We start from the raw sequence: 24,889 nt of genomic DNA, 5'->3' as shown, positions 1-24,889 counted from the left end.
TTGGAAAGCTGCCGCGGTCATCCCCCTCTTCAAAGGGGGTGACACCCTAGACCCAAACTGTTACAGACCTATTTCCATCCTGCCCTGCCTATCTAAAGTATTTTCGAAAGCCAAGTTAATAAACAGATCACTGACCATTTCGAATGCCACCGTACCTTCTCCGCTGTGCAATCCAGTTTCTGAGCCGGTCACGGGTGCACCTCAGCCACGCTCAAGGTACTAAACGATATGATAACCGCAATCGATAAAAGACAGTACTGTGCAGCCGTCTTCATCGACCTGGCCAAGGCTTTCGACTCTGTCAATCACTGTATTCTTACCGGCAGACTCAATAGCCTTGGTTTTTCTAATGACTGCCTCGCCTGGTTCACCAACTACTTTGCAGACAGAGTTCAGTGTGTCAAATCGGAGGGCATGTTGTCCGGACATCTGGCAGTTTCTATGGGGGTACCACAGGGTTCAAATCTCAAGCCGACTCTTTTTCATCAATGATGTCGCTCTTGCTGCGGGCTATTCCCTGATCCACCTCTACGCAGACAACACCGTTCTGTATACTTCTGTCCCTTCCTTGGACACTGTGCTAACAAACCTCCAAACATCCTTCAATGCCATACAACACTCCTTCCGTGGCCTCCAACTGCTCTTAAACGCTAGTAAAGCCAAATGCATGCTTTTCAACCGTTCGCTGCCCGCACCTGCCCGCCCGACTAGCATCACCACCCTGGACGGTTCCGACCTAGAATATGTGGACAGCTATAAATACCTAGGTGTCTGGTTAGACTGTAAACTCTCCTTCCAGACTCATATTAAACATCTCCAATCCAAAATCAAATCTAGAATCGGCTTTGTATTTCGCAAACAAAGCCTCCTTCACTCACGCCGCCAAACTTACCCTAGTAAAACTGACTATCCTACCGATCCTCGACTTCGGCGATGTCATCTACAAAATAGCTTCCATTATTCTACTCAGCAAACTGGATGCAGTCTATCACAGTGCCATCCATTTTGTTACCAAATCACCTTATACCAGCCGCCACTGCGACCTGTATGCTCTAGTCAGCTGGCCCTCGCTACATATTCGTCGCCAGACCCACTGGCTCCAGGTCATCTATAAGTCTATGCTAGGTAAAGCTCCGCCTTATCTCAGTTGACTGGTCACGATAACAACACCCACCCGTAGCACACATTCCAGCAGGTATATCTTATTGAGCATCCCCAAAGCCAACACCTCATTTGGCCGCCTTTCCTTCCAGTTCTCTGCTGCCAGTGACTGGAACGAATTGCAAAAATCGCTGAAATTAGAGTATTTTTTTGTTTCCCTCACCAACTTTAAACATCAGCTACCTGAGCTGCTAACCGATTGCTGCAGCTGTACATAGTCCATTTGTAAATTGCCAACCCAATCTACCTACCTCATCCCCATACTGTTTTTATTTTATTTACTTTTCTGCTCTTTTGCACACCAGTATTTCTACTTGCACATCATCATATGCTCATTTATCACTCCAGTGTTAATCTGCTAAATTGTAATTATTCGCTCCTATGGCCTATTTATTGCCTACCTCCTCATGCCTTTTGCACACACTGTATATAGACTTTCTTTTTTTCTACTGTGTCATTGACTTGTTTATTGTTTACTCCATGTGTAACTCTGTGTTGTTGTCTGTGTCACACTGCTTTGCTTTATCTTGGCCAGGTCGCAGTTGTAAATGAGAACTTGTTCTCAACTAGCCTACCTGTTTAAATAAAGGTGAAATAAAAAAAATAAAAAAACAAGCATGGAGCAGGTTTCGAAACCTCAACATTCTAACCTGAAGTCCAGCGGGCTATTGACTGTGCCCAAATGTATTAATTGGGGTTGGGGCCGATTGTGGCTAAAACACTTTACCAATTGGAATCTTTAACATGTGGAAAGGGGAAAAAGTATTATTATTAGTTTTTCACAAGCGTAGCAGGATGGGCTATTAGGTGAACAATAGACTATTCAACCTTTACTAAACAATTGTCTAATAGCCGAGCAAGGTGTGAACCCCCCTCCCCTCCCCAACTTGAGCTAGGTGTGAACCCCATCTCCCCAACCCACATATGCACATGTGCCACCCACATACAGGAAAACTTTTCCAAAAAAATTACATTATTACGTGCTCCACCATCCATGTTATCTACATTATTAAATGTTGATGTGGGCTGTGCTATGTAGGTAAAAGCTCTCGTTCTCGCAAACAGAGAATCGGTGAACATAAAAGTTCAATTAGGAGAAACGACCAGGATTATCCAGTCACAGTACATTTTAATGACCTAAAACATGACATTTCTACCTTTTAGATTTTGTGGCATAGAGAAAGTTAAGATATCAGACAGGGGAGGTGATATAAATAATACTCTGAGTAAAAGAGAATGTTTTGGGATTTTCACCCTCCAGACATTATTTCCTAAAGGTCTTAATGATGAAATGCCTATGTATGTTATGTTGTAAATTTGAACATGAATTATGCCCCTATTTCAGATTACTCTGACGTTTTTCTTACACTGTACCCAATCCTTTATGAAAACTTGCTTGGTAGGTCGATGTCCTCATTGCGGTTTTACAGATGTTTTTAATACGTTTTATGTACACACTTTATTTGAATATTTATGAAATGCATATTGTTATATTTGGTAGCACTTATTTGTTTTTCCTTCGCCTCCAACCCCGTTTGATGCGTGGAACAGATGTGGGTGTGGCTAGGTCTACATACTGTAATGGTGCTAATTTAAAAAAACTCACAAAAGCTCTGACGAAGGCCGTGAGGCCGATACGTAAAGCTTATTAAAGATCAGTGATACGATCAAGAGCAGTGTACAGGTTCCTTGTTCTCTTTCCTCGTCTTATCTAGCTGTTGCCATGCACCTGCAAAAAAGATAGCTAAGATGTGCGAGTGCCTTTTGAATTTTGAATTTGACTTTGCAAACAACAAGAGGGCTTAATTGGAGTCTATATTTCTTCGGAACAGCCTAATAGAAGTATGATTTTTTTTTTATTAGGCCTACTTACAATTGCAACTCGTCAAAAATGTAGCATCCTACATAAAATAATCATTAAAAAAAGTCTGCACATTCAAACTAAAACAATATAATTAAAAAGAAAGTGCACATTTGTAATTCCCAAACTAGAAAAGTAATTGGAAAGGTAGATACAAATGAAATGTGGCATTGTGGTTACAATAAAGCAGCCTTTCTTAAAGTATGGGTCGTCGCGAACCTGTTAATGGTGGGTCGCGATGTGTCAGAGTAAATTTATAATTATTTCGTTAATTATTGGAATTGATTTGGCAAGTGCGCTCTTTGCTTAGCAGCAGTCTCTGCTCAGTTTGGCTGCTGCGTGAGTGTGAGAGGCATATACCCGTGTACTTCGCGGTTTACCTGATCTTTTTTCTACAGTTTTCTTGAAGAGCCTCTCACTGTCAACTGTGTTTATTTTTAGCAAACTTAACATGTAAATATTTGTATGAACATAAGATTCAATAACTGAGACATAAACTGAACAAGTTCCACAGACATGTGACTAACATAAATGGAATAATGTGTCCCTGAACAAAGGGGTGGCCAAAATCAAAAGTAACAGTCAGTATCTGGTGTGGCCACCAGCTGCATTAAGTACTGCAGTGCATCTAATCCTCATGGACTGCACCAGATTTGCCAGTTCTTGCTGTGAGAATTTAGCCCACTCTTTCACCAAGGCACCTGCAAGTTCCCATACATTTCTGGGGGGAATTGCCCTAGTCCTCACCCTCCAATCCAACAGGTGCCAGATGTGCTCAATGGGATTGAGATCCGGGCTCTTCGCTGGCCATGGCAGAACACTGACATTCCTGTCTTGCAGGAAATCATGCACAGAACGAGCAATATGGCTGGTGGCATTGTCATGCTGGAGGGTCATGTCAGGATGAGCCTGCAGGAAAGGTACCACATGAGGGAGGAGGATGTCTTCCCTGTAACGCACAGCGTTGAGATTGCCTGCAATGACAAGGTCAGTCCGATGATGCTGTGACACACCACCCCAGATCATGATGGACCCTACACCTCCTAATCGATCCCGCTCCAGAGTACAGGCCTCAGTGTAACACTCATTCCTTCAACGATTAACGCAAATCTAACCATCAACCCGGGTGGGACAAAACCGCGACTCGTCAGTGAAGAGCACTTTTTGCCAGTCCTTTCTTGTCCAGCGACGATGGGTTTGTACCCGTAGGCGAAGTTGTTGCCGGTGATGTCTGGTGAGGACCTGCCTTACAACAGGCCTACGAGCCCTCAGTCCAGCCTCTCTCAGCCTATTGCGGACAGTCTGAGAACTGATGGAGGGATTGTGCGTTCCTGGTGTAACTCGGGCAGTTTTTGTTGCCATCCTGTACCTGTCCCGCAGGTATGATGTTCGGATATACCGATCCTGTGCAGGTGTTGTTACACGTGGTCTGCCACTGCGAGGACGATCAGCTGTCCGTCCTGTTTCCCTGTAGTGCTGTCTTAGGCGTCTCACAGTACGGACATTGCAATTTATTGCCCTGGTCACATCTGCAGTCCTCATGCCTCCTTGCAGCATGCCTAAGGCATGTTCACGCAGATGAGCAGGGACCGTGGGCATTTTTCTTTTGGTATTTTTCAGTCAGTAGAAAGGCCTCTTTAGTGTCCTATGTTTTCATAACTGTGACCTTAATTGCCTACCGTCTGTAAGCTGTTAGTGTCTTAACGACCGTTCGTCAGGTGCATGTTCATTAATTGTTTATGGTTCATTGAACAAGCATGGGAAACAGTGTTTATACCCTTTACAATGAAGATCTGTGAAGTTATTTGGATTTTTACGAATTATCTTTGAAAGACAGGGTCCTGAAAAAGGGACGTTTCTTTTTTTGCTGAGTTTATGTGGTGCCAAACTGGCCTGTGTGTGTGTTCTGTTATTCAGCTGTGTGATGTGATCAAACAGTTGATTCCAGTTCAGAATGAAAATTATTTGTTGTATTTTAACAGCAACAGTTCCAACCTAGACAGATATGTAAGAGTGTTTTTAATGAGGGAAAATAAACATTAATGTATATTTATATGGATCTTTAATTTCATTGTTATTTGTTTTTGTCTATACTGCATTTGTTTTATTTGTTTTAGGCATAAGGGCAAGAAATGTACCAATATTTATGTATAGTTGCATATTTTCCTAATGTTGGGTCCCAGGAAAACACAGAATTTCTCATTTGGGTCCCAGGCTGAAAAAGTTTAAGAACCCCTGCAATAAAGAATGTAGCCCATCATGCAAATGTTTCCTATTAGCAGGACAATATACTTTTTATAGCCCGGCTACTATTGTGAAAATCCCTCAACTTGCAATGTATTTCATGCTTAAGTACTCTAAAGTGTTACATTTCTAACTCAAAACAGCAGTACAGTGTTTCTTCATCAACATCTTTACGCTTTCGTTAATAAAATTAAATAACGAGAAAAAATTACATTCAAATGCGGATGTTTATATTATCTACATTTTAGTCGCACTTCCACCCAGCTTCACGACCACAGGTTAAACCTTGCTGAGATGATCTGTTATTAAGTATTTATTGCATTGTTGTATCGTCAATTTCTCTAGCCAGTCGTGTGGGCAGAGTTACGGATTAATGTTTTCAGTTGATGCCAAACAAGTTCGATCGGGTTTAAATCAGGAGACCTACATGTAGAGATGAAAAAAAAACATGGTTAATGTTCTGATCATTTAAAAAAATTATACACAGTTGAAGTCAGAAGTTTACATACACTTAGGTTGGAGTCATTAAAACTTGTTTTTCAACCACTCCACAAATGTATTGTTAACAAACTATAGTTTTGGCAAGTCGGTGAGGACATCTACTTCGTGCATGACACAAGTACATTTTCCAACAATTGTTTACAGACAGATTATTTCACTTATAATTCACTGCATCACAATTCCAGTGGGTCAGAAGTTTACATACACTAAGTTGACTGTGCCTTTAAACAGCTTGGAAAATTCCAGAAAATTATGTCATGGCTTTAGAAGCTTCGGATAGGCTAATTGACATCATTTGAGTCAATTGGAGGTGTACCTGTGGATGTATTTCAAGGCCTATCTTCAAACTCAGTGCCTCTTTGCTTGACATCATGGGAAAATCAAAAGAAATCAGCCAAGACCTCAGAAAAAAATTGTGGACCTCCACAAGTCTGGTTCATTCTTGGGAGCAATTTCCAAATGCCTGAAGGTACCACGTTATCTTTACAAGCAATAGTATGCAAGTATAAACACCATGGGACCACGCAGCCGTCATACCACTCAGGAAGGAGACGTGCTCTGTTTCCTAGAGATTAAGGTACTTTGGTGCGGAAAGGGCAAATCAATCCCAGAACAACATCAAAGGACACTGTGAAGATGCTGGAGGAAACACGTACAAAAGTATCTTTATCCAGAGTAAAACGAGTCCTATATCAACATAACCTGAAAGGCCACTCAGCAAGGAAGAAGCCACTTTTCCAAAACCACCATAAAAAATCCAGACAACGGTTTGCAACTGCACATGGGGACAAAGATCATACTTTTTTGAGAAATGTCCTCTGGTCTGATGGGTTAGGGTTAGAAATAGAAATAGAACTGTTTGGCCATAATGACAATTGTTATGTTTGGAGGAAAAAGGGGACGCTTGCAAGTCGAAGAACACCATCCCAACCGTGAAGCATGGGGGTGGCAGCATCATGTTTTGGGCGTGCTTTGCTGCAGGAGGGACTGGTGCACTTCACAAAATAGATGGCATCATGAGGTAGGAAAATTATGTGGATATATTGAAGCAACATCTCAAGACATGAGTCAGGAAGTTAAAGCTTGGTCGCAAATGGGTCTTCCAAATGGACAATGACCCCAAGCATACTTCCAAAATTGTGGCAAAATGACTTAAGGACAACAAAGTCAAGGTATTGGAGTGGCCATCGCAAAGCCCTGACCTCAATCCTATTGAAAATTTGTGGGCAGAACTGAAAAAGCTTGTGCGAGCAAGGAGACCTACAAACCTGATTCAGTTACACCAGCTCTGTCAGGAGGAATGGGCCAAAATTCACCCAATTTATTGTGGGAAGCTTGTGGAAGGCTACCCGAAACGTTTAACCCAAGTTAAACAATTTAAAGGCAATGCTACCAAATACTAATTGAGTGTATGTAAACTTCTGATCCACGGGAATGTGATGAAAGAAATAAAAGCTGAAATAAATCATTCTCTCTACTCTTATTCTGACATTTCACATTCTTAAAATAAAGTGGTGATCCTAACTGACCTAAGACAGGGAATTTTTACTAAGATTAAATGTCAGGAATTGTGAAAAACTGAGTTTAAATGTATTTGGCTAAGGTGTTTGTAAACTTCTGACTTCAACTGTGTATATATATAATATATATAAAACATTTCTTACCGAGCCTTTCCATAAGTCCACGCAAGTTTCTTCAATTGTCTTCTGACTGTAATTAGACTGATGTTGATGTCGTGCCATGATGCCAGCAGATTACAAATTGCCTTTGCCTATCGCTCATCATCTTCATGAATATAAGCAAGTGATGTCTGCTAAATAATCAAGTTAGGTTTCTCCAAAATTAAATAATTCTAAATAATTAACTGGCTTTATTTACAAATGTGTGAGAATATCTCACCCCATGTTCAACAATTGCCTTTTTCTCACTCACTCTAGGTTAAATTAAATGAAAACGAAATCTAAAAAATATTGTTACTTTTTAAACAAAGCGATTATTATTAATTATTTTAGAATTGTATAAAAGCCCCTTAGATATTCACACAGATCCTAACGGAAAATGCCTCTTAGATATTAATTTAGAGTCCTCTAATCCTTTAAATGTAATTATTGGCTGAGAGTCACGTCATTGACATTTTTTTTCTTCAATATACCGTAGGCCTACCATAGGCGAAATGAATCTCACTAGTGTTGAGTAATGTGCTGTTAAAAATGGTGTAGGTATTATTTATTTAAAGAGCGTAGAAAAGTTAGAAGCAAAAGCCTACAACTATTTTAGCACCATTTCGCGCTGCACTGAGGCAAGCATGGGGACTGGTCATGATAAATCAATGAGATTTTTATTTTCACTTAATCTCCATTTGGGTATTGGTTAGACAAGAATTAGAAAATGAGGGTTCAGAAATGTTATGCTCTTAGTGTAACCTTTATTTAACTAGGCAAGTCAGGAAATTAAAAAGAAATTCTCATTTACAAGGACAGCCTACTCCTTCCTCGTAAATAGTCCAGTACTGTACTGCCGACCGTTATTTTCCGTTCCAGAAAGTAAAGGTTTGGATGCACCTTCTCATTCCAGGATTTTTCTATATTTTTACTATTTTCTACATTGTAGAAGAATAGTGAAGACAACACATCTATGAAATAAAACATATGGATTCAGTTAAGAACAAATTCCTATTTACAAGGACAGCCTACTCCTTCCTCTCCAACAGAGATTTGAACTCTGGTCTCCCGCGTGCCCTGCACTCTGTGGTACAGGCATGGCCTGCTCTCCCTTATGTAAGAAATTAGGCACTTTCCCATGTTTACAACATTATGTATTGTAGACTGCACATTAGCCTAATAAACAAATAAACACATTTCGTTAATTAAATAATGATTAAAGAAATGCTCTTTCAAAATGCAGATGTTGATTTAGTTATGGATCCATAACGAATTACTATGGGAATAAATATCACTGATTTAAATAAATATTGGAAGAAAGTTGTCTAAGGAAGGCAAACAATTTAGAATCCTCCAATCCTGTAGCCTACTCCCAACCGTCATGTTGTGCAGCGCAATATTTTCCATTCCATCCTAACAGAAACCATGAGGGTTGCGTTTTTCGTTTTTCTCTGAATAGAAACACCATAATATTATTAAAATGAAATAAGCAAGTACCAGTCAAAAGTTTGGACACCTACTCATTCCAGGATTTTTCTATATTTTTACAATTTTCTACATTGTAGAATAATAGTGAAGACATCACAACTATGAAATAACACATATGGAGTCAGTTAAGAACTAATTCTTATTTACAAGGACAGATTACTACTTCCTCCCCATCAGGGGATTGAACCCCGGTCTCCCGTCCGTACGACACAGGGATTTGTTAGCTAAACAGCCCAGTACTGTACTGCCAACCGTCATGTTGTACAGTGCCATATTTTCCATTCCATTGTAACGGAAACGCAGAGGGTTTTTCATTTTTCATGGAATAGAAACAAAATAACATTAATCAAATTAATTATGCAAGTACCAGTCAAAGGTTTGGACACACCTACTCATTCCAGGTTTTTTCTTTAATTTTACTATTTAGAATAATAGTGAAGACATCACAACTATGAAATAACCCCGGTCTCCCACGTGCCCTGCATTCTGTAGTACAAACATGGCCTGCTCTCCCTTATGTAAGGAATTAGGCACTTTCCCATGTTTACTACAGTATGTATTGTAAACTGCACAGTAGCCTAATAAACAAATAAACACATTTCGTTAATAAAATAATGATACAAAAATACTTTTTCAAATTGCAGATGTTGATTTAGTTATGGATCAATAATGAATTACTATGGGAATAAATATCACTGACTTACAGAAATATTGGAACAAAGTTATCTGAAGGCAAACAATTTAGAATCCTCCAATCCTGTAGTCTACTCCCGACCGTCACGGTATAGGGCCATATTTTCCATTCCATCTTAACTGAAACCCTGAGGGTTTTGTTTTTTGTTTTTCTCTGAATAGAAACACCATAATATTAATCAAATGAATTAAGCCAGATTTCTTCAAATCAATCCCATATACTATGTTATTACAAAAAAGGTTTTAAATTCTCAGGTAATGCCAATACAGAATACTATCAAATACTTCTCAAAGATGCCCTCTGGTGGTCAAACTAGCAATAACTTGCAGTAACAGAAAAAAAGGCTGAGAATGAAATGACGTGCCACAGAATGCTGCTGCAGCATGCAAGGTGTACCGCATTATGACACAACTTTTAAAGGAGGAACCATTGTACAGTGTGTATGTGTGTCTGTATGTGGAGGGGCTGTGGGGGGGGGCTGTGGAATTATTTAAGATTCTCTTTGAAGAGGTAGGGTTTCAGAAGTTTTCAGAAGATGGGCAGGGACTCGGAGGGAAGCTTGTTCCGCCATTGGGGTGCCATTACGGAGAAGAGCTTGGACTGTGCTGAGTGGAAGCTGGGTGGGAGGGCCAAGAGACCGGAGGTGGCAGAACAGAGTACTCAGGTTGGGGTGTAGGGTTTGGACATGGGCTGTTCGTCTTGCTGCTCCATAGGCAAGTACCATGGTCTTGTAGTGGATGTGGATGCTTTGACTGAATGCCAGTGGATTGTGTGGAGGAGCGGGGTGACATGGGAAAACTTGGGAAGGTTGAACACCAGGCGGGCTGCAGCATTTTGGATAAGTTCCAGGGGTTTGATGGTACAAGTGGGGAGCCCAGCCAACAGTGAGTTTGTATTTGTATTTATTATGGATCCCCATTAGCTGCTGCCAAAGCAGCAGCTATCCTTCCTGGGGTCCAGCAAAATTAACCTGTTTGGGATAGGGGGCAGTATTTTTCACGGCCGGATGAAAAACGTACCCAAATTAAACTGGTTACTACTCTTGCCCAGAAACTAGAATATGCATATTATTAGTAGATATGGATAGAAAACACTCTGAAGTTTCTAAAATAGTTTGAATGGTGTCTGTGAGTATAACGGAATTCATATGGCAGGTAAAAACCTTAGAAAAATCCAACCAGGAAGTGGAAAGTCTGAGAATTGTAGTTCTTCTTTTGAATCTCTATCGAAACTACAGTGTCTGTGGGGTCACGTTGCACTTCCTAAGGCTTCCATTGGCTGTCAACAGCCTTCAGAAAGTTCTTTCAGCATTCTCCTGTCACTGGGCAGAGTATAGTAGCTCAGTCACTGAGTGGACTGCCTGGGGACAAAGCGATTGGATATGCGCGGTCCTGCGAGCGCACCGTTCCTTCTTTTTCTTCTTGAATGAATATGCTATTGTCCGGTTGGAATATTATCGCATTTTTACGTTAAAAATACCATAAAGATTGATTTTAAACAGCGTTTAACATGCTTCTAAGTACGGTAATGGAACATTTTGACTTTTCGTCTCTGGTACCGCGCTCGCGCGTTATGCCTTTGGATTGTGCTCTGTACGCACGAACAAAACAGAGGTATTTGGACATAAATATGGATTATTTTGAACAAAAACAACATTTCTTGTGGAAGTAGCAGTCCTGGGAGTGCATTCTGACAAAGATCAGCTAAGGTAAGAGAATATTTATAATACTAATTCTGAGTTTAGGTGACCCCGAACTTGGCGGGTGTCTGTATAGCTTGCTGTGATGGCGAGCTATGTACTCAGATTATTGATAAATGTGCTTTCTCTGTAATGCTATTTTAAAATCTGACACAGCGGTTGCATAAAGGAGTAATGTATCTATAATTCTTAAAATAATTTATGTATTTTGTCAACGTTTATGATGAGTATTTTTGTAAATTCACCGGAAGTTTTTGGTGGGAATACATAGCGGAACGCCTGTCCTGTTTACCTAAGACTGTTTACCTAATGAAACAGTGGAGACTGTGAAGCAACACACACACACACACACACACACACACACATTGGCACAGACACATGCATACACACACACACACACATACGATAACATATGCACTATACATACACATGGATTTAGTAATGTAGATATGTGGTAGTGGTGAGGTGAGGCCTGAGGGCACACAATGTGTTGTGAAATCTGTGAATGTATTGTAATATTTTAAAGTTGTATAAACTGCCTTAATTTTGTTGGACTCTAGGAAGAGTAGCTGCTGCTTTGGCAGAAGCTAATGGGGATCCATAATAAATAGAAATACAAATGCAAAATACAAATATCAGTGGGCTTTGTGATGAATGAGCCATCTGATTAAATGAATGAAGGAGCCGAGTTGTTTTTTTCCCCCCAAAATGTCATTTAAGGTGCACCAAAGCTTTTCACTATCATTCTTTATATCGTTTATCTTTGTATCATATTGTAGTTTATTTTTCTTTTTATTTAGTTTAGTCACATGATTTCTTAATTTGCAGTACGTTTGCCAATCAGTTGGGCTGCCAGACTTAATTGTCATACCCTTTGCCTCATCCCTCTCAACCATACAATTTTTCAATTCCTCATCAATCCAAGGGGATTTAATAGTTTTTACAGTCATTTTCTTAATGGGTGCGTGCTTATTAGTAACTGAAATAAGTAGTTTCATAAATGCGTCAAGTGCAGCGTCTGTTTGCTCCTCATGACACACCACAGACCAGCAAATATTCTTTACATCATCAACATATGAATCACTAGTTGCAGTAGTCCAGACATGAGATGACAAGTGCCTGGATTAGGACCTGCGCCACTTCCAGTGTATGGTAGGGTTGTAATCTACCGATGTTGTAGAACATGAACCTGCAGGAGCAAGTAACTGCTTTGATGTTTGCAGACAACGACAGGGTGTTGTCCAAGGTCACGCCAATGTTCTTTGCACTCTGGGAGGAGACACTGTGGAGTTGTCAACCATGATTGAGAGGTCTTGGAGCGGGCAGGCCTTCCCCGGGAGGAAGAGCAGCCCCGTCATGTCAAGGTTGAGCTTGAGGTGGTGGGCCGACATCCAAGCTGAGATATCTGCCAGGCACGCAGAGATGCGTGTTGCCACATGGGTGTCAGAGGAGGGGAAGGAGAAAAGTAGTTAAGTGTCATCCACATAGCAATGATAGGAGAGACCATGTGAGGATATGACTGAGCAGATGGTCTTGATGTATAGAGAGAAAAGGAGAGGGCCTAGAACTGAGCCCTGGGGGTGAGAGTATGTGGTGAAGACACAGATTCTCTCCACGTCACCTGGTAGGAGTGGCCTGCCAGGTATGATGCAATCCAAGAGTGTGCAAAGCCTGAGACGCCCAGCCCTGAGAGGGTGGATAGAATAATCTGATGGTTCGATCACATTTTAGGGAAGACCCAGATGTAGACAGCGTCGAAGTAGCAAAAGTTTATTACTAAATCAGAGGGCAGGCAAAATAACAGGTCAAGGGCAGGCAGAGGTGAGTAATCCAGATCAGAGTCCAAAAGGTACAGAATGGCAGGCAGTCTCTGGGTCAGGGCAGGCAGAGGTCAATAATCCAGTATGGTGCGGCAAGGTACAGGACGGCAGGCAGGCTCAGTGCAGGCAGAATGGTCAAAACCGGTTAATCTAGAAAACAGGAACTATGGAAAAGACAGGTGCAAGGGGAAAACTGCTGGGAGGCTTGACGAACAAATCGAACTGGCAACAGTAAACAGAGAACACAGCTATAAATACACAGGGGATAATGAGGGGAGATGTGAGACACCTGGTGGAGACAAGCACAAAGACAGGTGAAACAGATTAGGGTGTGACAGGTTCATGGTGTTGAAGGCAGATTATAGATCTAGAAGGATGAGAACAGAGGAGAGAGAGTCCTCTTTGGCAGTGAGAAGGGAAGTCTCGGTTGAGTGACCTGACTGGTTAGAGTCAAGAAGATTGTTCTGAGAGAGATAGTGAGAGAGTTGGTCAGAGATAGCACACTCAAGTGTTAAAAAAAAGAGATACTGGTCTGTAGTTTTTGATGTCAGAGGGGTCGAGTGTTGGTTTCTTGAGGAGGGGAGCAGATCTGACATTTTGAACTCAAAGGGGACGCAGCTAGTAGTCAGGGATGAGTTGGGTCTGGAGAAGGGAGGGGGTGGGGTCAAGCGGGTAGGTTGACGGGCTGCCAGAATTCACTAGTTGCAGGATTTCATCTGGAGAGAGAGGGGAGAAAGAGGTTAAGGTTTAGGGTAGTTTTGTGTGCGTTGGACCAGTGGACTCAATAGGCTGAGTGAATGAGGAGCGGATGATGTCAACCTTCTTTTCAAAGTGGTTGACAAAGTTGTCCGCAGAGAAGGAGGAGGGAGGGGTGGAGGATTAAGGAGGGAGGAGAAGGTGGAAAAGAGTTTCAGAAGCTTGAAATTTAAAGTGATAGAAAGTGTTTTTATCAGCGGATACAGAGGAATATGTGATGCTAACTACTAATGCCGTAGCACGTTACTTTTGTATGAAAACTGCTGCATCCTGGCCCTGACTCCTCCTATGAATGGAAAATAAGGGTTTACGGCTAGCCCCTACTTTCTCTGTCATTCACATTCTCTGTCATGCAAGAGAGAATCGCATTTGATGACTGGAGAAGTGGCAGAGATGATTAAGTTATGTTGTTGTAATGAAAAGGGAGCTTGTAACCTTCTAAAACCTTTCTTAACCCACCTGTTGTGTTCATTTCATGTTAATTAATTCTGTGTTCCCGGTCCAAAATGACCGCCCAATTATAGCTGACTATCAGTGCATAATAATACATATATTATCACCTAATGTTGTGTGACCTGTTTTATTTGACCATGCTGGTAATTTATGAATATTTGAACATCTTGGCCATGTTCTGTTATCATCTCCACCCGGCACAGCCAGAAGAGGACTGGCCACCCCTCATAGCCTGGTTCCTCTTGTCACGTCCTGACCAGTAAAGGGGTTATTTGTTATTATAGTTTGGTCAGGACGTGGCAAGGGGTATTTGTTTAGAGTGTTTCGGGGTTTGTTGGGCTATGTTGGGTGTTTGTTTAGAGTGTTCTGGGGTTTTTGGTTATGTTCTATGTTTGTATATTTCTATGTTCTGCTCTAGTCTTTCTAGTTCTATGTTTAGGGTTATTGGTTTGACCTTCAATTGCAGGCAGCTGTTTTTCGTTGCCTCTGATTGAAGGTCCTATATAGAGGGGTGTTTTTTGTAATGGGTTTTGTGGGAAGTTGTTTTTGCATAGCTGTATGTAGCCTGCATTACTGTTTGTTCGTTCGTTTTCTTGTTTTGTTTTTTCAGTGTTCAAATAAAAGTTAAAATGAGCACTCAATCCGCTGCGCCTTGGTCCACTTCATACGACGACCGTTACAAAACTTCCCACCACAGACGGACCAAGCAGCGGGGTAAGGAGCAGCAGAGGAATTATATGGACTATGGGGAATCATGGACATGGGAGGAAATTCTGGACGGGGCTGGACCATGGCACCAGGCTGGTGAATACCGTCGCCCACCGGAGGAAATAGAGGCAGCCAAGGCGGAGCGACGACATTATGAGGCATTATACGCGCCGAGGGGCAAGTACGAGAGGCACCCCCAATAAAAAAAATTGGGGGGGCACACGTGTAGTTTGGCTGGGCCAAGGGTGAGCCCTAAGCCAACTCCCCGTGCTTATTATGGGGAGCGTATGGAGTGGAGAGCGCTGGAGTATGCGGAAGTGCGCACGATCTCGCCCATGCACACGCACAGTCTGGTGCGAGTGACCCCAGCCCCTCGCAAGTGCCGTGCTAGAATGGGCATCCAGCCTGGAAGGAGGATGCCTGCGCATCGCATCTGGCCACCGGTGCGCCTCCAAGGCCCAGGCTACTCTACGCCTGCTCTACGCACGGCAATCATCAGGCCTCTGCACAGCCCAGTTCGCCCTGTGCCAGCACTCCGCTCGTGCAGGGCTGCTATTACCATCCAGCCAGGACGGGTTGTGCAGGAGGTGCGCTCCAGACCTCCAGTGTTTACCCATGGCCCGGTGTATCCAGTTCCTGCTCCTTGTATTAGCCCTGAGGTGCGTGTCTCTAGGCTGGTGCCTCTAAAACCAGCACCACGCATCAGGCCTTCAGTGCGTCAGCCCAGTCTAGTACGTCCTGTTCCCGCTCCTCGCACTAGCCTTGGGGTGCGTGTCACCAGTCTGGTACCTCCACTACCAGCCCCACGCACCAGACCTCCAGTGCGTCAGCCCAGTCCAGCTTGTCCTGCTCCTGCTCCTCACACTAGCCCTGTGGTGCGTGTCCTTAGTCTGGTGTGTCCTAAGCCAGCCCCAGCCTCAGGCCTTCAGTGCGCAGTCCCCGTCCAGAGCTTCCGGCAACAGTGCCCCGTCCAGAGTGTCCGGCGACAGTGCCCCGTCCAGAGCGTCCGGCGACAGTGCCCCGTCCAGAGCGTCCGACGACAGTGCCCCGTCCAGAGCGTCAGGCGACAGTGCCCCGTAGAGAGACGGCCCACAGTCCGGAGCCAGCAGAGACGGCCCACAGTTCGGAGCCAGCAGAGACGGCCCACAGTCCGGAGCCGAGAGAGACGGCCCACAGTCCGGAGCCGAGAGAGACGGCCCACAGTCCGGAGCCGAGAGAGACGGCCCACAGTTCGGAGCCAGCAGAGACGGCCCACAGTCCGGAGCCGAGAGAGACGGCCCACAGTCCGGAGCCGAGAGAGACGGCCCACAGTCCGGAGCCGAGAGAGACGGCCCACAGTCCGGAGCCGAGAGAAACGGCCCACAGTCCGGAGCCGAGAGAGACGGCCCACAGTCCGGAGCCGAGAGAGACGGCCCACAGTCCGGAGCCGAGAGAGACGGCCCACAGTCCGGAGCCGAGAGAGTCGCCCTACAGTCCGGAATCGGCGCAGCGAGAGTCGCCCTACAGTCCGGAATCGGCGCAGCGAGAGTCGCCCTACAGTCCGGAATCGGCGCAGCGAGAGTCGCCCTACAGTCCGGAATCGGCGCAGCGAGAGTCGCCCTACAGTCCGGAATCGGCGCAGCGAGAGTCGCCCTACAGTCCGGAATCGGCGCAGCGAGAGTCGCCCTACAGTCCGGAATCGGCGCAGCGAGAGTCGCCCTACAGTCCGGAATCGGCGCAGCGAGAGTCACCCTACAGTCCGGAATCGGCGCAGCGAGAGTCACCCTACAGTCCGGAATCGGCGCAGCCAGAGACGCGCTTCAGCCCGAGGTCTACAGCGAAGCGCTTCAGCCCGAGGTATTCAGCGGGGGTGGACAGGTTAGGTGGGGGACAGGCTAGAGCCTGAGCCACCTCCACAGTAGGAGGATTGGGGAGGGGGGGTGTAGCACGGGAACCGTCGGTGACGATAGCCACCCTCCCTTCCCTCCCTTTAGTTTGGGGGGTTTATTTTTGTGTTTATTTTTTGTGTGAGGTGCATCCGGGGTATGCACCTTTGGGGGGGGGTACTGTCACATCCTGACCAGTAAAGGGGTTATTTGTTATTATAGTTTGGTCAGGACGTGGCAGGGGGTATTTGTTTAGAGTGTTTCGGGGTTTGTTGGGCTATGTGTTTATGTAGAGGGGTGTTTGTTTAGAGTGTTCCGGGGTTTTGGGTTATGTTCTATGTTTGTATATTTTTATGTTCTGGTCTAGTCTTTCTAGTTCTATGTTTAGGGTTATTGGTTTAACCTTCAATTGGAGGCAGCTGTTCTTCATTGCCTCTGATTGAAGGTCCTATATAGAGGGGAGTATTTTGTAATGGGTTTTGTGGGCAGTTGTTTTTGCATAGCTGTGTGTAGCCTGCATTACTGTTCGTTCTTTTTCTTGTTTTTTCAGTGTTCAAATAAAAGTTAAAATGAGCACTCAACCCGCTGTGCCTTGGTCCACTTCATACGACAACCACCTCTCTAGGTTTCTTGCTAGGTTTTGGATTTTCTAGGGAGTTCTTCCAAGCCACTGTGCTTCTACACCTGCATTGCTTGCTGTTTGGGGTTTTAGGCTGGGTTTCTGTACAGCACTTTGATATATCAGCGGATGTAAGAATGGCTTTATAAATAAATTTATCAACTTAAGTTCTTGTGAACATTACATGTTTTTAACTTCTATTTGCTATTTATGGCCTGTAGGGCCATTAACGGCGCCATTGTTAAAATCATAGTCACACACCTCATGTAGCCAAACCGATAGGTCTATATGTTTTGATAAGATTTGTATCAAAACACTAAAGCAGACAATTAACTTAAAATGAAGCACATGAATCCCCTTTACAATGGGTATAGAGCCTAACTGGCATACAAATTGTGAATGAGAGACTGATGAAGTGTGTGCAGCCTGCATGAGAAACAAATCAGAGCTCATGCCTTTCATGCAACTTTTTTCAGATCACCATAAATAAATAACTCTAAATGTTTCTTTCTTACCCACTTAACACAGAATGACACTTCCTTGGAAATCGTTTGGAGGAAATATCCTTTTTATTTTATTAAGCTATGGTCAATTGTATTCTTCATACTATAAAATAATAAAAAATGTTTTTTGCTGAACAAAAGAGTGTAGCCCGCAGCCATATGGCATAGCCATACCAGGGCCTAACATAAGGACAACTCAGAGTATGCTATTCTATTCTTCTGAAATACACTACATTTTATTCATATCAAGTTTCTTTAGACCTGTCTAAAATAAATAATGGATTTATTGTGATGGTGTAGGCTATATTAAATGGATTTATTTGAGTTTTTATGGAGATGTGTAACGGCCGTCGCTCAAATGAGACCAAGGTGCAGCGGAGGACGTGTTCATCTTACAAGATTTTAATAACCGAATGAACACTATACAAAAAGAACCAAAAAACGACCAGCAACAGTTCTGTCAGGAACAAACTAAACAGAAAACATTCACCCACAAACCCCAAAGGAAAAACAGGCTGCCTATATATGACTCTCAATCAGCAACAACGATCTACACCTGTTCCTGACTGAGAGCCATACACGGCCGAAACAAAGAAAACCACCAACATAGAAAAATAAACCTAGAACGTCCACCCATGTCACACCCTGGCCTAACCAAAAATAGAGAACAAAAAACCCTCTCTATGGCCAGGGCGTTACAAGATGTTCCAAATGTCTGCATCAGTGGCTTGTAGGCTATGCATGGAAGCCTGAAGATGCTAATCGTGTTTATGTCAATTAACGGTCAATTTCCTGACAAAATATTATGACCGCCACAGCGTTACCCTTGGTCTGTAAGGACCACAGCTTTTGTGTATCGATAGGTAATGATTCTTCGTGGGTGACTTTTGTTAATGTGTGCAGAGGGTCCCTGGTTTGAGCCCAGGCTGGGGCAAGGAGAGGGACAGAAGCAATACTGTTACACACGCCAATGCTATGTGTGAACACTGTCCTTACCTTATGTTCTTGCTAAAGAATACAGAAGTAGTACGTTTTCAAACTCAATTAAAATGTAATTTTTTGCAAAGTGAAAGTCAATGTTTTTGGAAGTGGTGGGGTGTGCATCGCATATGCATGTCTGACACAATTGTATTATCACAAACTCTGACAGGAGGGTTTCTCCTTCAAGAAGTTAAAGTTTCTAATTACTTTTCTCCTCTCTTTTTCTCATGTCTTCTCTTCTCCTATATATACAAAAGTATGTGGACATCCCTTCAAATGAGTGGATTCCACTACAGACCCGTGTTCGATCCCGGGCTGTGTCACAGCTGGCCCCGACTGGTAGACCCATGAGGCGTCGCACATTTGGCCCAGCGTCACCCAGGTTAGGGGAGGGTTTGGCCGGCCGGGATGTCCTTGGGCCGGGCGCATGCACGCTGACTTCGGTTGCCAGCTGGTCAAAATGGTGCTGCTGGCTTCCGGGTTAAGCGAGCAGTGTGTCAAGAAGCAGTGTGGCTTGGCAGGGTCGTGTTTCGGAGGACGCATGGCTCTCGACCTTCGCCTCCGTTTGGGAGTTGCAGCGATTGGACAAGACTGTAACTACCAATTGGATATCACGAAATTCGGGAGAAAAAGCAGTAAAAAGTACAAAAAAAGTAAATATATAAATATATATATATATATATATATATATATATATATATATATATATATATATATATAAATTGTGGATTCGGTTATTTCAGCCACACCCGTTTCTGACAGGTGTATCAAATCTAGCACACCGCCATGCAATCTCCATAGACAAACATTGGCAGCAGAATGGACTTACTGAAGAGCTCAGTGGTTTTCAACGTCACACCGTCATAGGTAAAATTTCTGTCTTGCTAGAGCTGCCCCAGTCAACTGTAAGTGCTGCTATTGTGAAGTGGAAATGTCAAGGAGCAACAACGGCTGTCCTCGGTTGCAGCACTCAGTACCGAGTTCCAAACTGCCTCTGGAAGCAACATCAGCACAATAGCTGTCGGAAGCATCATGAAATGGATTTCCATGGCCTAGAATCCGTGCACAAGCCCAAGATCACCATGCACAATGCCAAGCATCGGCTGGAGTGGTGTAAAGCTCGCCGCCATTTGATCTGGAGCAGTGGAAACACATTCTCTGGAGTGATGAATCACCATCTGGCAGTCCGACGGACGAATCTGGGTTTGGCGGATGCCAGGAGAATGTTACATGTCCAAATGCATAGTGCCAACTGTAATGTTTTGGGGAAGAGGAATAATGGTCTGTGGCTGTTTTTCATGGTTTGGGCTAGGCCCCTTAGTTCAAGTGAAGGGAAATCTTAATGCTACAGCATACAATGACATTCTAGACAATTCTGTGCTTCCAACTTTGTGGCAACAGTTTGGGGAAGGCCCTTTCCTGTTTCAGCATGACAATGCCCCCGTGCACAAAGCGAGGTCAATACAGAAATGGTTTGTCGAGATGAGTGTGGTAGACATTACTGTCCTGCACAGAGCCCTGACCTCAACCCCATCGAACATCTTTGGGATGAATTGGAACGCCGACTGCAAGCCAGGCCTAGTCGCCCAACATCAGTGCCCAAACTCACTAATGCTCTTGTGGCTAAATGGAAGCAAGTTCCCGCAGCAATGTTCCAACATCTAGTGGAAAGCCTTCCTAGAAGAGTGGAGGCTGTTATAGCAGCAAAGGGGGGACCAACTACATATTAATGCCCGTCATTTTGGAATGACGAGCAGGTGTCCACATACTCTTGGTCATGTAGTGTATCTTCTGCTTCAGTTATTTTCATCAGATACCTACCCATCACTTTGTTTACTGCCACAGTATTTTTTCCAAGTCAACCTTTTCTTAAACATTCAGAGCTCTAGGTCCTCTGTAGTATGCATATGTACATGATGAGGCACATCCAAAACAAATTAGCTGCACTCGGCTCCAATCACAGACTAAAAGGCTTTGCAATCACACCCAACACCCTCCACAAGCCCCAATCACACAGAAAGGATGTCCTTAAACTTAACCAGTTCAGGACATAACTGTGTCTCTGTACCATTCCCTTGGTTTGGTTTTAATCTTTAATATTGACCTGTCTTACTGAGCCATTGCTAAGCCATTGTGAAATGTGTGATTTCACAGCCTACTCTATGCTGTATCATAGTGCTTAGCTAGTGCTTACTAGTTGAAAATAATGAATGATCCATACAGGGATTGAACCTACAGTCTATCAGTTTATTAGCATCATGCTCTGATGTACTTTGCTAGATGGGCCATGATGATGTGCAAAGCCAAGTACAGGTGTTATGTCACTTCTTTGTGTATTTTTCAGATACATTTAGGGTGTTTCTGTGTATTTTCCAGATACATTAAGATATTGTGTGTTTGTGTGCGTTTTTCAGATGGTAGGGTGGAGGTGACAAAGGAGAGTGTGAAGCTGTGCACAATGGGACCCGGGAAGGTGTTTGGAGAGCTGGCCATCCTCTACAACTGTACCAGGACAGCAACCATCAAGAGTGAGTCCACACACACACACACACACACACACACACACACACACACACACACACACACACACACACACACACACCAACCCAGTGACGTGCGGTGAGGTCGGTGGCTGGGTAAGCACTGGCTATTATCAAAGCCAGATTTACTCACAAATAAACCTTAATGAAGCCCAAGTTAACCATACAACAGATGGCTCCAACAACCAGAGTGACATAGGCTATTAACTGAGATTGACAAAAAAAATTCACCAAATGTAAATACCTATGTAGCCAAGATACTGTACACAAGTGTTAGCCTCCGATGGCGGTATATTTCATATCATTTCATACTCCATAGCCTTTTCCAATGCACCGGCGCTCACAAACACACACAATAGTTGTATTATGTGAAATATTATTACATACACATACACTGATTATACTAAACATTAGGTTACTTTTAGGAATCTCAAATATAAAATATATTTTGATTTGTTTAACACTTTTTTGGTTACTACATGATTCCATATGTGTTATTTCATAGTTTATATATATATGTCTTCACTATTATTCTACAATGTAGAAAAAGGTAAAATAATCTCAGTCAAGGTGAAACAGCCCTCTACCCAGTGGGCACACACTGGTTGAATTAATGCTGTTCCACATCATTTCAATGAAATGACGTTGAACCAACATCGAATAGATGTTGAATTGACGTCTGTGCCCAGTGGGTAGCCACAACATATTGGATTTTACTCTGGTTGAGTGGCTCAGTAGACAAAAGTAGTGCATGCAGCTCACCATTTTTGTTATTTCCTAATGGTTGTGCTTAAGTTTACACCTTAGGTGTTACCATCATAGGCCTACACACATTTCAGTGAGCCCGTTTGTGCTATTAAGAGTGTGTCTGGATGAGGGACGTGTTTATGTGACACAGAGGACATGGGTACAGGCTGGAGATGTAGGGTTGGATAGGAATAACACAGGAACAACACAGGGTGGCAGATAGCCTAGTGGTTAGAGTATTGGACTAGTAACCGTAAGGTTGCAAGATTGAATCCCTGAGCTGACCAGGTAAAAATCTGTTGTTGTGCTCCTGAACAAGGCAGTTAACCCACTGTTCCTAGGCTGTCTTTGAAAATATGAATTTGTTCTTAACTGACTTGCCTAGTTATATAAAAAACAGGAACAACATATCACTTTGTGTTAGGACATTTACAATGGATGTATGCAGATTCTGTACAGCTCAAGAATGTTGTATCTTAAACTTTATCAGTTTCATTGGCAGGTCCCTGTCAGATTCACATAATATGCCTTAACTTAACCACTACTGAGTCATTTAATAAATTACTCACATAAGAATGTGATGTATCAGTGGCCCAGGTGTGAAGGATATAGGGTCCCTGAGGAGGGGGGAAGAGGAGAGGGCATGAGGGAGAGGGTTATTTACCTTCCTCACCTATGATTAATAGAGGTGAGGAGGCTGTCAGTCAGCCACCTTCTACCTGTTCCTCTGGCCGGGGTGTTGAATCTCCTGGTTCCGTTGCCATGGTGTTGAGTCCTCAGAGAGGGTTGAGACTGGGTCTCTGGAGGATTCCCTACAGTTACGGAGTGTCTCACCCTTCACGGTCCCCTGCCTCCCTACACTCCCACTCACATGTCCCCCACTACCACTGCTTGTTGAATTACTCTGTGTGTGTTTTTGTGTGCGTGCGGGTGAGTTATTTAATAAACAAAATAGAATTTGCTGCCAGTATGAAGCATCTAGGAATAGATATGTGCAGTATATGTTCTTCCAGGTGAATTTTCAAGTGCGCAATCTTCAATGTATCATTTCAAATCAAATGTTATTGGTCACATACATATGGTTAGCAGATGTTATTGCGAGTGTAGCGAAATGCTTGTGCTTATAGTTCTGATAGTGCAGTAAAATCTAACAACTACCTAATACACACAAATCTAAGTAAAGGGATGGAATAAAAATATATACAGTTGAAGTCGGAAGTTTACGTACACCTTAGCCAAATACATTTAAACTCAGTTTTTCACATTCCCTGACATTTAATCCTAATAAAAAGTCCCTGTCTTAGGTCAGTTAGGATCACAACTTTATTTTAAGAATGTGAAAAGTCAGAATAATAGTTGAGAAAATGATTTATTTCAGCTTTTATTTCTTTCAATACATTCCCAGTGGGTCAGAAGTTTACATACACTCAATTAGTATTTGGTAGCATTGCCTTTAAATTGTTTTACTTGGGTCAAACGTTTTGGGTAGCCTTCCACAAGCCTCCCACAATAAGTTGGGTGAATTTTTGCCCATTACTCCTGACAGAGCTGGTGTAACTGAGTCAGGTTTGTAGGCCTCCTTGCTCGGACACGCTTTTTCAATTCTGCCCACATATTTTCTATAGGATTGAGGTCAGGGCTTTGTGATGGCCACTCCAAAACTTTTACTTTGTTGTCCTTAAGCCATTTTGCCACAGCTTTGGAAGTATGCTTAGGGTCATTGTCCATTTGGAAGACCCATTTGCGACCAAGCTCTAACTTCCTGACTGATGTCTTGAGATGTTGCTTCAATATATCCACATAATTTTCCTACCTCATGATTATTTTGTGAAGTACACCAGTCCCTCCTGCAGCAAAGCACCCGCACACATGATGCTGCCACCCCCATGCTTCACAGTTGGGATGGTGTTCTTCAGCTTGCAAGCCTCCCCCTTTTTCCTCCAAACATAACGATGGTCATTATGGCCAACAGTTATATTTTTGTTTCCTCAGACCAGAGGACATTTCTCCAAAAAGTATGTCGTTTTTTTCATGGCGGTTTTGGAGCAGTGGCTTCTTCCTTGCTGAGCGGCCTTTCAGGTTATGTCGATATAGGACTTGTTTTACAGTGGATATAGATACTTTTGTACCTGTTTCCTCCAGCATCTTCACAAGGTCCTTTACTGTTGTTCTGGGATTGATTTGCACTTTTCGCACCAAAGTACGTTCATCTCTAGGAGACAGAACGCGTCTCCTTCCTGACCGGTATGACGGCTGTGTGGTCCCATGGTGTTTATACTTGCATACTATTGTTTGTATAGATGAACGTGGTACCTTCAGATGTTTGGAAATTGTTCCCAAGGATGAACCAGACTTGTGGAGGTCTACCATTTGTTTTCTGAGGTCTTGGCTGATTTCTTTTGATTTTCCCATGATGTCAAGCAAAGAGGCACTGAGTTTGAAGGTAGGCCTTGAAATACATACACACGTACACCTCAAATTGACTCAAATGATGTCATTTAGCCTATCAGAAGCTTCTAAAGCCATGACATCATTTTCTGGAATTTTCCAAGCTGTTTAAAGGCACAGTCAACTTAGTGTATGTAAAC

General features: G+C 43.2%; 1 protein-coding gene across 2 annotated transcripts in view; it reads left to right on the top strand.

Moving 5' to 3' along the window:
- The window catches only part of LOC115153218 (cGMP-dependent protein kinase 1-like), a 167,365-nt gene that overhangs the window by 51,374 nt on the left and 91,102 nt on the right, over positions 1-24,889 (top strand). For both annotated transcript variants that reach the window (XM_029698427.1, XM_029698426.1), the window contains exon 3: positions 21,429-21,542. In XM_029698427.1, coding sequence (XP_029554287.1) covers positions 21,429-21,542 — 114 coding nt within the window. The remainder of the gene's footprint in view (positions 1-21,428; positions 21,543-24,889) is intronic.

The sequence above is a fragment of the Salmo trutta genome, chromosome 18, assembly GCF_901001165.1.
Source record: "Salmo trutta chromosome 18, fSalTru1.1, whole genome shotgun sequence".
NCBI classification, from domain to species: Eukaryota; Metazoa; Chordata; class Actinopteri; order Salmoniformes; family Salmonidae; genus Salmo; species Salmo trutta.
Note: the sequence above shows the minus strand (reverse complement) of the source record. Positions and strands in the feature narration are given on the sequence as shown.